This window comes from Ranitomeya variabilis, chromosome 6 (genome assembly GCF_051348905.1).
Source record: "Ranitomeya variabilis isolate aRanVar5 chromosome 6, aRanVar5.hap1, whole genome shotgun sequence".
Classification (NCBI taxonomy): Eukaryota; Metazoa; Chordata; class Amphibia; order Anura; family Dendrobatidae; genus Ranitomeya; species Ranitomeya variabilis.
The window spans coordinates 423462860-423477159 of NC_135237.1; the positions used below are offsets into that span (position 1 = coordinate 423462860).

At 42.1% G+C, this 14300-nt stretch overlaps 1 protein-coding gene across 1 annotated transcript in view; it reads right to left on the reverse strand.

Moving 5' to 3' along the window:
- Positions 1-14300, reverse strand: part of ROCK1 (Rho associated coiled-coil containing protein kinase 1) — a 173250-nt gene that overhangs the window by 70587 nt on the left and 88363 nt on the right. Inside the window, exons 8-16 of the mRNA XM_077270330.1 lie at positions 13787-13925; positions 7490-7581; positions 7014-7173; positions 6865-6931; positions 6043-6131; positions 4242-4290; positions 3916-4051; positions 1227-1318; positions 320-566 (exon numbers count right to left, since the gene is read on the reverse strand). Coding sequence (XP_077126445.1) covers positions 320-566; positions 1227-1318; positions 3916-4051; positions 4242-4290; positions 6043-6131; positions 6865-6931; positions 7014-7173; positions 7490-7581; positions 13787-13925 — 1071 coding nt within the window. The remainder of the gene's footprint in view (positions 1-319; positions 567-1226; positions 1319-3915; positions 4052-4241; positions 4291-6042; positions 6132-6864; positions 6932-7013; positions 7174-7489; positions 7582-13786; positions 13926-14300) is intronic.

Genomic DNA, 14300 nt, shown 5'->3' on the forward strand with positions numbered 1-14300 from the left:
GCTTTACATCACCAAGCACGATGCTAAGTGTCAGATGTAGTGGTCGAAAACAGCCATATTTGGGAGAGTTTTGAGTGGAAGAACTTGACAGGCAGCACAGAGCATTGACCGAACAGAGACTGTGAGCTAGGCTCTTCCGTCCAATATCAGTGTCTGACCTCACAAACACACTTCTGGGTGAATGGGCAATTCTCTCACACCCTCCAAAATCTTGTAGAAACCTTCCCAGAAGAGTGGATGCTGTTACAAATAATTTAACACTGCAACTGACACTAAGACTCCAAGTAAACGTCAGGCAAGTAGCCGCATTGCTCTTTACCTTGTAGATCACCAATGAGTTCTGATCCTTGATTCCTGTCCCTCCTCTCTGAGTCTAAGGCCGCCTGTAGCTGAAAAAAATCCTTTTCCACCTGTAATTTGGCACTTTCCAAAAGCCGACACCTCTCCTGTAATTCCCGATTAAGTGCTTCCAATTGTGATATAGTCTTGCTCATCTCATTTTGACTTTTCCTCAGCCTCGCAGCGGTGTCAGACTCCATTCTTAAGAGATCATTGGCTTCTTCCAACTAAGAATAAAAGATTTCTCACAAATTCAATAAGCCATTGCCATAGTTTTATAAGAGAAATACAAAAGAGGTGAATTGGAAAATAAATATCTAATTAACTGGCACCTAGAAAATGTTGGCAAGTCCATCGCAACTAATTCCCTGTGAATATGATGCTAAAAAAACCTCAAGATGTCTATTGAAAGATTTTATATAGTGAGAATTATGGGACACCTCAAGAAGTTATCCTCTTTTAGAAAAATGGTCCCCAATCAAATATAGGTTAAACATCAATCAATCATATATATTAGAAATAATATATGCTGCTTTGCTCTGTGAAGCCTTGATGCGAAGAGGAATCCTGAGTGTGTCCATGCGACTTCTGTCGCCCTCCATGTGCGCGGACACACTCAGGATTCCTCTTCGCATCCAGGCTTTTTTGAAAACTCTGTTGGAACCAGTTTTGACTGGATATACGTATTTCCCAGTATACCAGCATAATTGTTCTGATGAAGGTCTGAATGTGAACCGAAAACATTCAACTTTTGTCTCTATGGATGCACATTGAATAAATAACTATCCACACCAAAGTATTTTTGAGTGCAAGATTCTCTATTGTCGAGAAAAAAAATAATAATATGAATGCAGAGAATCCAGACCACGAAAATAGGGATCACTTACTTGCTTTTGTAACTGTGCAATTTTCTCATTTGTCATCTGAGAATTCTGGCTGATTTTCCGCAAATCTTCCAATTGGTCTTTTAATGTGGATACTGTGCAGAGATTAGGGAAAAAAAAAATAATTAAACATGCGTCCTATTCTGATTTTTGCTTTCATGTCACTTTGAACCACTGCTGGTGAATGGGGTTCTCTGAAGAATGTGAAAAAAATGGGTGCAGTCACATATTTCAAGCTGCAATCATAAAACAACAATGCATGAGACGTGAGCCTCAACTGTCTGAGAAGCAGCAGCACTGATCTGTTCACTCTGCCGCCGAGAAGGGCTGTGGCAGGAGAGGAAAGAAAAAAAAACAAAAAACTTCTCAGACTGAACTCAACAGAACAGATTTAAAAATGAATACTGAGCAGGACTATAGTTGGAAAAAATGAATGTTTTGTTCTATCAGCTGACGTGAAGGTTTTCTCCTGGAGTGAGCAGATCAGTTATGTTCGCTCATGATGACGCTCCTCAACCTGATAATTTTCTAGACATGTGTTTTGGCTATTTCTTCAGGTTGCAACCAGTGTTGACACATGACTACAATGGATTGCAGTTTGAAATATGTGACAGTGGCCGTTTCTATCACATTCTCAGAAAACCTCTATATGAGAATTATCTTGGATCCATTTGGAAAATGCTCCGGCATAGCAGTCACGTCTCTCTTGTAAGCATAACCTAATCTCTGCTTAAAACAACCTAAGTACTTTTGCAGAGTTTAACTAAAGGTACCTTCACACGAAGCGACGCTGCAGCGTCGCTGTTTGGTCGCTGGAGAGCTGTCACACAGACCGCTCTCCAGCGACGCCGAGGTCCCCGGGTAACCAGGGTAAACATCGGGTTGCTAAGCGCAGGGCCGCGCTTAGTAACCCGATGTTTACCCTGGTTACCAGCGTAAAAGTAAAAATAACAAACAGTACATGCTCACCTGCGCGTCCCCCGGCGTCCGCTTCCTGTACTGTGTGAGCGCCGGCCCTAACAGCAGAGCGGTGACGTCACCGCTGTGCTTTTACTTTCACTTTAGGGCCGGCGCTCAGTCAGAGCAGGAAGCGGACGGCAGGGGACGCGCAGGTGAGTATGTACTGTTTGTTTTTTTTACTTTTACGCTGGTAACCAGGGTAAACATCGGGTTACTAAGCGTGGCCCTGCGCTTAGTAACCCGATATTTACCCTGGTTACCAGCGTAAAACATCGCTGGTATCGTTGCTTTTGGTGTCAAACCTGACGATACACGCCGGTTGTGACGACCAAATAAAGTTCTGAACTTTATTCAACGACCAGCGATATCACAGCAGGATCCAGATCGCTGCTGCATGTCAAACACAACGATATCGCTATCCAGGACACTGCAACGTCACGGATCATTGTCGTTCTCATTGTAAAGTCGTTTCGTGTGAAGGTACCTTTACTCCTTACACATCCATTACTCATTTCACTAATTATATGACTGAGACTAATAGACTGCTATATTATTTACTATCTGTGATTAGCAGCATGAGGGACGGAGGGGTGAAAGTGCATGACCCCAGGGAAGACTGAAAAGAAACGCTCAGTTACACTACAAGCAGAGATTTCACATACTGTGCTCCAGAAAAAAACAAATTTGAATGTCTCGGCGATGGCAGCACAAAAAAGGAAAAAAATAGTGTCAGAAACAGGGGAGCTCAGGGATTATTACAAGAGCTTTAACTCAGTTTTTTAGACAAATGCCAGGAGCTCTTTAAAAAAAAAAAAAAAAAAAAAAAAGATCAGAAAGGAATTGATAGAGCAGTGGGCACCGCTAAGGCTTCTTTCACACTTACGTCGGAACAGGGCCGTCGCTAAGCGTCGGCGCGACATACCGACGGACATTGTGAAAATTCGGCACAACGTGGGCAGCGGATGCAGTTTTTCAATGCATCCGCTGCCCATTGTAAAGTCCCGGGGAGGAGGGGGGCGGAGTTCCAGCCGCACATGCACGGTAGGAAATGGCGGACACGACGTACGAAAAAATGTTCCCTTGAACGTTTTTTCGTGACGACGGTCCACCAAAACACGACGCATCCAGTGCACGACGGACGCAACGTATGGCCATACGTCACGATCCGTCGGCAATACAAGTCTATGGGGAAAAACATACATTTGCAGGAGGCGTTTTTTTCCCAAAACGACACATTGCGACGGATGCCAAACGACACAAGTGTGAAAGTAGCCTAACAGACAAGAAGCTGACAAGGCATCCAATGTAGAAGTGGCTCAATGCCAAAATTGTAATGTGTATGACCACATACTGATTATCAGTTCCCATAGCCAATATCTTAAGCGTAATGTATAAAAAGATGTTCTTAATTAGTGCAACGACCAATTATTCACAGGATAATGAGAGTACGAGCATCCCTCACGCAAGGTGAAAATGAAGACTTTTACATTCTGTCATCTCTCAGAAAACCTGAGTAAATGCTTTTTACAAGTACAAGATACTCTGGCATGCAATCAATCTTCATTCATGTACTGGAGATTAAAATGACTTATTATTAGCTGTAATCAAGTACAAATATGATTACCCCTTCCTCCAACATTAACCCCTAATTACCCAATGCAGAGGCCACATTCCTGAGAAGGACCACATGCCCACCAACATTAGGCTGATTAACAATGAACTCTTAACTTGCCTTCGTTTTCTACATTCCTCCGCTTTTCACTCTCTTGCTCTGCCTTTCTTTGGTATTCATTCATTCGGTGCTGTAGCATCATCTTTTCCTTCTCAATTTGAGACACGACCGATTCCAAATTCTTCCTTTGATTGCCCTAAAATTATACACCATGAATGATTGCACCTTACGTAATCATGTATTTTTAGATGGTATGGGCATATTGCTCAACCTATCAGTTGCATGACTGAATTAATATGTGACTTGGGGCCAGGAGAACATGGAAGAACATGATCAGAACATAATTATGCATGCTAAGGTTCAAGAAAAGTCAAGAGAAAGCTTACTTCTTCATCCAGCTCCTTCATTATCTTGTCTAGTTTAATATTGGACATTCTTTAACAAGAGAAAAAAAATATTAATGAAATCAAGCAAACTATGTAACAAAAGTCAGTAATGTATATACAGTAATACGAATAACAGACTAAATCCTGATTTAGATGCTTAACATAGATTGGTTCAGTAGAACCACTGTGGGTCCAAATGTTACATCTGGAATACAGACTTAGTAATTGAGGCATTGCCTCTTGAGACCTGATACAACCCCATCCAATTATCCCCAGTTTAGCCATGGCCTTTGTGTAGGATTCCAGTGTTCATGAGATGTTCTATTTTAATCTATCCAAAAAGCGTGTGTAAAAAATGGAATGTAACCAAGACACAAATTTATGTGGTGACACTTTAGACAACCCAGATCAAGTGCGGTGTTCACCAAATGCTAAAACTGACCTGCCGTTATGATTCTTCAGGTCATTATGAGTCACAGATACCAAACATGTCTAGGATCTTTTTTATTTAAGTGGTGAAGAGAAAAACTGTAAATTTAAATTTGAATTTAAAAATAAGTCCGAGACCGGTAGCGTCTCCATTTTTTGGATCTGGGGCTGGTTAAGGGCTAATTTTCTGCGCGCCGAGCTAACGTTCTTATTCATACCATTTTGGTGTAGATAAGATGTTTTGATCACCCCGTTACTGCATTCTATTGCAATGTTGCAGCGACAAAAAAAAAAAAAAAAAAAAAAGTAATTTTACTGTTTTTTTTCCCCTCGTTACGCCGTTTACAGATTGGATTAATTATATTTAGACTTTGATTAGAGATGAGCAAACATCGTCGGCTCCCTCCTTATTCGGCAAGCTATAGCGCTTACCGAAGAAGCTGAATTGGGAACCCGGCTTCCTGGAGCGCTCCGATAATCAGGTGTTCGGCACCGCAGCTGCACGTGTCATGGCTGTGTGACAGTCACAACACAAGTATGCATGGAGAGCCTCTGTGTTATGACTGTCACACAGCCGCAACACATGTAGCTGATTATCAGGAGCGCTCCAGGTATCCGGGTTCCTGCTGCAGCTTCTTCGGTAAACGCTATAGCTTGCCGAATAAGGAGGGAGCCGACAATGTTCGCTCATCTCTAATTCTGATAGCTCGGGCGTTTCTGAACGCAGCGATATAATATGTCTATTTTTGATTGTTTTATTCTGAATGGGGCAAAAGGGGTGATTTGATCACTTATATTAAAAAAAAAAAAAAAAAATTAAAAGTAACTTTTACTCTAACTTGCTGAAATAGTTTCCATAGTAGACTTGAAGCTGTGATTGTCTGATCGCTTGTGCTACACATAGAAGGGCTATGAACGCCGACCACAGGGCAGAGCTCAAATCAGCAATGACAACCACAGGGGTCTCCTGCAGACCCCGGTTTGTCATACCAACCTACTGGCGCTCTGCCATCATGTGACAGGGGCGCTGATGGGCGGAGTTAGCGACATGTTAAATGTGGCTGTCAGAGATTGACAGCCGCATTTAACATGTTAACAGCTGCGATTCCACACGATCAGATCAGCGGTCATGTGCCTGAAAACACAGTCTCAGCGTCGGAGCCCGAATCAAAGAGGGGGAGGCGACCTATACATCATAGGTCGTAAAGGGGTTAAACTGCTAGCCCAGCCTTGTTGTGACTGGGGCAGAAATGCATGAATAATAGTGGAAAATAGATTTTAGATGCAGACTTCTACGGATTTCACTTTAGTAATCGGGGAGTAAAGCAGACTCCAGATATGCGAGGTGTGAACAGAGCCTTGAATAGCTTACCGGCATTTCTGCTCCATCTCATCTTTCAGTTGCATCTCATTATGTAGCTGCTCTTCAAGTTGATATATGCTCTTCTGTAAGTTCTCCACCTGAAGCACATGTTTATCATATATTTACAAAGTACCACTGTACTATACTAATTTTTATCACAAAACTTAAGGAATGATAAATCTCATGGAAATCAGACTAGAAACAAAAAAAAAAAAAATCAGACGCTGGCCAGGATCGGTCTAACTTTAGAGTCTCGACTACAGCTTCTAATTGTGCAAATTTAAGACAGTATGAATGGAGTTAATGGGAAGCCCAATGGGGGATACTTAGATTGGCGTTTTACAAGCCACACCAAAACCAATGTAAGGTGGATTAAGAGGTGCTAACTTCATTAAGTCACAAGCCCCTCAAAAGGGAATGTTTCAAAGTATTTTTAATAATAAAAACCAGATAGTGATACATATTCCTATCTTTTAGAATCTGTTATTTTATAGATTTTTTTATTAGTTTTCGTAGATTTAGTTAAAATGTATCTCTAGTGCATGACTAAGGGGGCTGGGAGCTTGCCTGAGCCAGACTTGCAGACTAGTCTAGCTTCCAGCCATGGTCCCCAGACAGATTATTAAAGTATCTGAAGCCCTGGAACAAAAACCTGGATGCAGTTGTGCAGTATGGGGAAGATTTATGCTGACCACAGTATGAGCAGCAAGAATCGCCTGACAGGCTCCCTGTAAAGGGTGATGGCATATCCTAGCCCTATTCTCCAATTTTATGCCTTTTGATAGAACAACAATACCATTACAGATCACTCATACAAGCGTATAGTCATACCAGGTTTTTATCAACTTTGGAACTGGATCTATTGTCATCAGCACTTGAAGAAGGGTCAGACAAATACCTGAAAAACAATCAATGAAAAGTCGGAACATTCATATAACGAGTCTTCAAAAGCTTTATATCTACATGGAATCATTTCTTACTGTCTGTTACTGTAATACGTGAATCCCACAAAAGGAAGCTGGTTCCCCACAAATGCTTTAGGTATTGGGAATGTCTCTTCATCTCCTTTATCTTCCTCCAAATCATCAAAATTACTTGTATCAATGTCACTGGTTAAATCTGGAACTACTGGAGCTACAGCTAAGAAGGAAGAACAGAGTAAGAGCGTCACTGTGGTTTAGGAAATATCAGGCCTTATGTGACAGGTAGGTCGTTTCTTCCTTTTCGTAACCAACAGGAAGACATTGCTGTATAAGGGGAATGGGTTAAAAGGCCGGGATCAGAGGTTCCTCAGACCCCAATTGTTTAAACAGAGGCTAAATTTATTCTCAAATATTCATGTGAAATGACTTTCTTCAGAGCACTATAACCTACCAAACAGTAAGCACCCCTTATATCTCATACTTTAAACAGAGGCTGGCATTTAACCCCCAATCAATACTGATGAAGAACTTACTATCTCGGAGAGTCTCCCATGCCCATTGGTCATTTTTGAAGAAAAGATGTCTTTTAATTTCTTCAAACCCATTCCGCCCCAAACGGACTTCCCTGTGAGGAAATAAAAAAAATAATAATAATTATAATAATGTTCATTGTCCATGTCTGTTGATTCCAATTCATTGTTTATGTTGGAAAAACCTTAAAAAGGGACTGTCGGCACAGAATGAGTGTTGAAACCAAGTACAGGAGCCTGGTGCTTCATCTTTGCCCCTTCATTGGTTCTACAATGCCATAGCTGTCACTCAAACCCGAGGGGGGTGGAGATACAGGGTAAACAGGCAGGTGCATATATAAATGTTTGGCCCCACCATGACACACCTAGCGGGCTGTAGTTCGTTTGAAGCCATCCTGTGCCGCCAGAGTCCCTTTAACTTCACTAGCCAGTCTGAATTTTGAAGCCAAAACAGTTTGTCGAGTGGCAGATTCTGACATGTAGTCTGGGCAATCATTGCATGGAGTTAGCAACTCAAGATTTTCATCAAGATCAGCATGAACTGGAGTCAAAACAAAAGAAAGTCAAAACCGCACCCTTTTATATATATAGATTGAAGGTCTCAGCGGACACAAGGGCGCACGTCCAAAACCAGGGAGCCCATCCCGGACAGTACCAAGACCACAAAAAGGAAAAAGACAGCGCCACAATGGATGGTGAAAAAAAATAGGAGCTTACATTTATTCTGCCTCCTGTAGCGACGTTTCGGTCAACAGACCTTTATCAAGCGTCGCTACAGGAGGCAGAATAAATGTAAGCTCCTATTTTTTCACCATCCATTGTGGCGCTGTCTTTTTGTTTTGTGCAGCATGAACTGGAGTCATCTGCTCCTGATTCACCTCTTAATGAATCGGGCATGTCTGACAAATGGCGTGCACCCATGAATCTTACTAAGTCGGGACTGGAGTGAGATTTTTGGTGTAAGGTAACACCACAGCTTGTCATGAATTAGCACCGTTGTGGCGTTACGCCCTCATTCCTTCCATTATGAAACTGGAAGAAACTGGCGTGAAGACATTAAGTCATAAAATTTTAGTGCAACTCAGAGATATGTAAAGTATCTGCAACTTTTTTAAGTGACTTATGCCAAAATTCTGGAGTCATCTTCTTGACTAATCGGGGCCCAAGTGTTATGACTGGTCACAGCCGTCAAACAACAGACTAATGTTGTGGTTGACACATTTTAAGAATTCACATACATGGTACATAAGTAAGTTGTGTAAACAGGGGTGCACATAGAAATGCAAGGGGCTCCTAAAGTTAAAGTCCAACTTTGTGTGTGCTGTCAAACACCCATCAGGTTCTCGTGATCGCTTCAAGGAGCACTTGTCTTTTTGTCTTTCCCCATCTAGTCACGTAGATGCCATGGATTTGTGGTTCATCATTACAGTCGTTTAACCCCTTAGATGCCATCACTGGCAGGTGTCTACTGTGCAATTCAACCAGCCCCCTTTGAGTATAAAGTGGGCTCAGCACATGACCCAGTCCCAGAGCCATACAAATTCATCCGAATTTTCAGAGCAAAGCATCAAGTTTTGGGAGAAAGGGGCAGACAGTAAGTAGGTGACACGGCTGTTCAGCACTAGGATTCCCCTTGCTGCCAGGTGCCTTAGCCATCGTGTGGCCTGACAGCACTGGCTGCATACCTCCCAACTGTGGTGATCAATAGCAGACAAATGGTATTGGTGCAAAAAAAGATGGACTGCTCACTTGGGATCTACAGTCGGGAGCAAAAGTTTTGAGACTGAAATTTTGTTTTTCATAAGGTTTTCTGCATCAGTATTTTCTATCTTTTAGTCAGATATTTCTATGGATACTGAAGTAAAATAAGCATTCCATAGGTTTTTAATCTTTTGGTGACAAATATAACAAATTTACGCAAAGACTCAATATTTACAGTGCAGTTCCTTATTTTCCAAGAATTCTGCCCTTCGCCCTGGCCGCTGGATATCAGCTTCTGGGCCAAATCCTGCCTGATGACCCATTCTTATCTAATCAGTGCTTCTCCTCCCACTTTTTCACGATTAACCACAGGTTCTAATAGGATTGAATTCAGAGGAGCTTCCTGGCAATGGATGCAAAATTTCAATGTTTTGTCCACCAAGCCACTTGGTTATCACTTTTTCCTTGTAACTTGGAGCTCCTTCTTGCTGGAAAAAGCATTGTTCTTCATCAAATTGCTCCTGGGTCATTGGGAGAAGTTGCTCTTTGCGAGAAGAGGTTAGATCCCATTCTTTACTCATGGTAGTGCTCTTAGACGAAATTGGAGATAAAGAAGAAGGAGCTGCGGCAGCTCTCTCTCTACTTCCTTCCCATGTGTGATTTGTAGAAAAGCGTGTAGAATGAAGCAGCTGCAGAGAGGCCGCAGGGATCACGTGACAGTGTCACGCGAGCCCAGGGAGAGCCAGTGCCAACACTGCCGGAGTGGCGCCACAACGGAGGGGAGTATAAGTGTTATTTTATTGAAAAAAAAAAAAAAGGGGGGGGGGGGGGGGGACAGACAGCGATCGAAGTCAGATTGCTAAAGATTCAGCGTTGATTCTGGGAGTTATAAGTTAATGTCATCTTTGGAGCCAGTCCAGAATTTTTACCTTAACAATTATCAAAATGGGCTAAGTTTTGTACAGATTAGCACTGTAGGACAGCACATTTAACAAGAAGGATTTCTAAAGAGCATCTGTCAACTTGCTGTGTGACGTGATTCATCTTGTGCCACTAACTGTAGTATTTGGGGGTGGGGGTGAGGGGTGGAGTGGGAGACCACTTGGAGGACCCAGAAAGATCCTATTAAAAGTCCATCCGGCACAATCAGTGTCCATTGTGTGGTGCATTTGGCACAATTATGATTGATTTGAACAAAGCCTAAAGAGTAGTCATTTTAATTTTATCTCGGAAACCAATAGCATATGAAAATAAGAAACTTTGCAATATATCATCAGATAAATCTGATTCTTTCTCTGCCAGTACTGATCATTCTCAAAATTCTGACTTCCCGGGTAAAATGTGTATTCAGTGAAGAGAGATTGTTACGTTACTGAGATAGGAGATGGCAGTTGGTGCTGATAGGATTCTATGTAGCAGGAAGGGGGAGGAGCTGTGATTGTAGCCCCTCCCTCCTCCATAGAATCTTAGTAGTAATTGCCATCTCCTATCTCAGTAATGTAACGTTATATCTTCACTGAATACACATTTTACCTGGGAATTGAGAATTTAGAAAATAAATGATCAGGAGGAGAAAGAAGCTGCAGATGGATATCGATTAGAGGTTTCATCCTCGACCAGGCTCCTCAGAACACAGCTGACTGGTAGACCATGTCTTATGACACATTCTGCTCAATCTCACTGGCTCGGGGCCTCGGTGTTCCTTCAGCATTTAGGGCATTGTTCACATAGGTTAAGTGCTTCTTCACTTGATGTAATAAAATAGGCTGAAATTGGAGGCAAATCATGCGGTTGCATGTAACAAACCATGCATGGCTCGATGAGAGCATCAATTAAATCCTGGACAGCTGTACTCTTTGACTTACTCCCCATCCCTCCAAAAATGGCAACCTTTAACACTCATGCCCCTTAGACCCCAGTCCAGAGCCTCTCACCTAGCCAAATCAGTTCTCATGCTTCGCACTGACGAGGGCCAACAGCCCGAAACACCGTGTCTGCGAACTGACACTGATTTGGCTTTTATCCTAAGTCATATTGAATGACTCGTTAAAGGGTTGATTGTGACTTGTAGGATCGCTACTTCCAACAGGTGGCGCTACAGAGTTTAAGTCCGCTTTTTCTCTGAAGCGGCAATTTGCATATCAGTTAAAAAGGCAATTTAAAGGGATATTCCTAACTTAAACATTCATGGCAAATCAAAAGGGCATACCAAAAAAAGTCAGATAGAAGCCGGTCGCACCTCTGTGACCCACACATGGGACCACCACCTGGGGATGCGACCACTGCCCACAGCCAATAAATGAGTACAATAGCGCAGGCCTACAGAAATAGCTGAGCGTGCCTACTAGTGCATGGTAAGAAAACCAAGTGAGCTACAAGTGTAGTGATCAAGAAAAGCAGAAAGCACCAAGCAATTCTTCAGTTACAATGAAGTGCTATCACATAACCCGTCACTATTTTCATTGCAGACTGCAGACATTTCCTTACAAAGGCACTCGGCCGCTCTTTTTCATCGCTTACATATACTCACAACTTGCTTTATTTAGATAAAAAATGACAGAAGCCGGCAGTGATTTCAAATGCAGCGAATATATATGATTTTATCTGCCTGTAGAAGTCGTGCTGCCGGCTGCCTTATAAGGCCTCCATCACAGGGCTGGGAGCAGAGACGACGACACACTGTACATCTCATTTCCTACAATTTGTCATTTAAAGGATTTGGAACAATGGAGGATTTATTCCAGGACTAGTTTCACTTATTCTAAGCAGACCTGAAGGGTCCACAATCCCCCCCAAACTACAGACATCACTGCAGCCGACACACAGAACACATCTGATCCACTAATGCCGTGCCGTATACCACAGTGAGGCCAAAACCAGGAGCGGGCGAAAAAGGCAGAAGTGGGGACGGGTTTCTATCCTTGTCCTCTGAGGTCAAATACGGATTGAATACTGAAAGTGTGAACGTGGCACAAAGCTGATGCTGGATCTCTGGGCTGTTAGTAGAGTAAAGTGCTCAGCATATGACAATTACCCTCCTGTGCCAAATGATTAATATTTCATCAGATAACAACATACATTTCCCCGAGCAGCCTAATACAAATTTCATGTGCACAGTCTTCTATGGCCACCATTCTGCTCAGTGAGCCAAGAAGGGGAAAAAGGATTTACTCCTACTACGTGCAGGATGGGACATTTCTTCTCACAGCACTACACATTTATACACAACTGGAGCAGAATTCCTTGGATAGCTTGCAATGCAGTTTTCTGCCGGCAGCTGCACTTTACGGCAGTGTTCACACAATACGTTAGAAAACTATTTCTTCATGTAATTTCCAAAAATGTCATAAAAACGCAGTGATTTTACTGCATTAATGGAAAATTATGGCAAAAAAGATGAATTGGGAACACATCATGAGTTTGTCCAGGACTTTAGAATTGGTTACTTATTCTTAGGAAAGGTCAATATTCGAGGAGGTGCGAAACCTTAAAGCCCCACCAATCAGCGGTCACCACCGTTATGCATGGTGTGCAGAGGATTTTCAGGGACTGAAGCTCAGGTCCCATAAACACGAATCCTAAGGATAGGCCATCAATATTAAAGTCCCACACAATCTCTTTAAGCACATGGCTAATATTGTACCAATACTTTAGTCATGTTCTTAAATATTTAAAAGCAACACTCTTAAATCTCTCCAGCAAACACTTGTGGGAATGAGTTAAAGGGGTATTCCCATCTCCAAGATCTTATTCCAATGTGTACTGTGCGTAATAATATTAGTATCAGCAAATACCTCCAATTAGAAATGCAGAATAGTTCTTCTGATTCATTATGTCACTGACAACATGTGCAGGGCACTTGCAGTAGCTTAGGTATCCATGGTTACAACCGCTTATATAGTGAGTTAGTAACCATAGATATCTAAGCCACTGCAATGCCCTGCACATGATGTAAGCGACATAGCGAATTAGAAGAACTATACTACATTTCTAATTGGAGGTATTTGCGGATATAATTATTACACCTACTACATATTGAGATAGAATCTTGGAGATGGGAATACCCCTATAGGCTAGAGATAGACCACAGATTTTCTTTAAGTGATAACAGCGGATGTCAGGTTTATGCTTCACACCTGACAGCCACACTGCTGTTCGGCCAAACATGCTTGTTTAGTGGCCAAGTGACAATCTAAGAAAACTTTGGTCAATTTTTTTTTACGCTTCTTCAGCAAGATTTAGATCCTAAAGTCATTAACATTAAACACCATTGATATAATTCCAGGATTTCTGTCTTTTAATGCCACCATACACTACATATAAGACACCCTTACTCGCCAATATTAGTGGAATAAGACGACCATTACTGTATACAGGGTACCAGGCTGTCCCCTGTCGGGTTGTGTGAGGGGACACAAGTATTACGTGGCTGGAATTTAAATGGCTGTTTAATGGGGCGATAAGCCAATTCAGATAATTCAATTTTCTTACAGAGAACAGAAGATACTTGAGAAGAGCGATGCACTCCTTTATATGGAGGAGTCGACAGAGTTAGGGCTTGCCAAGCAAAATATCACAAAATATTAATGAAGACAATACCTGTCAGTGAGGAATGCACAGATCAAGTTTTTCGCCTCTTTTGAAATGTCACTGTCCTCCGGGAATGTAAGCGAGTTTTTGTGATTCATGATTTTGCTATATGTACCAACCAGCGAGTCTGCGTAGAAAGGAGTATCTCCTACAGAAAAAGATCATTTGTCATACTGTTAAAGGTTTCCAAGCACAAACATTAATGGATCACTAGCATCTTAAAAAAGTAACACACTGAAGCTTAAAAGCAACCTTTCAGGTTATAGACCCCAAAGTAACATCATCACAGTAAAGTACCTGTAATGATGAGGATTTCCATACCTTTATATTGCAAATCCGTGTTTCCATTGTCTTGTGTTCCATCAACAAATTCTTATGCAATGAGCTCACAAGTGCGAAGGATTAGCCTGAATGTACAGTGCTCCGGCCTCTCTCTTCACCCCATGACAACCTCCTGACAGTGATCGATAGGTCACACTTGCCTTCTCCCCCAGACAACATCCCATCCCCAGGGGTGTGGCCC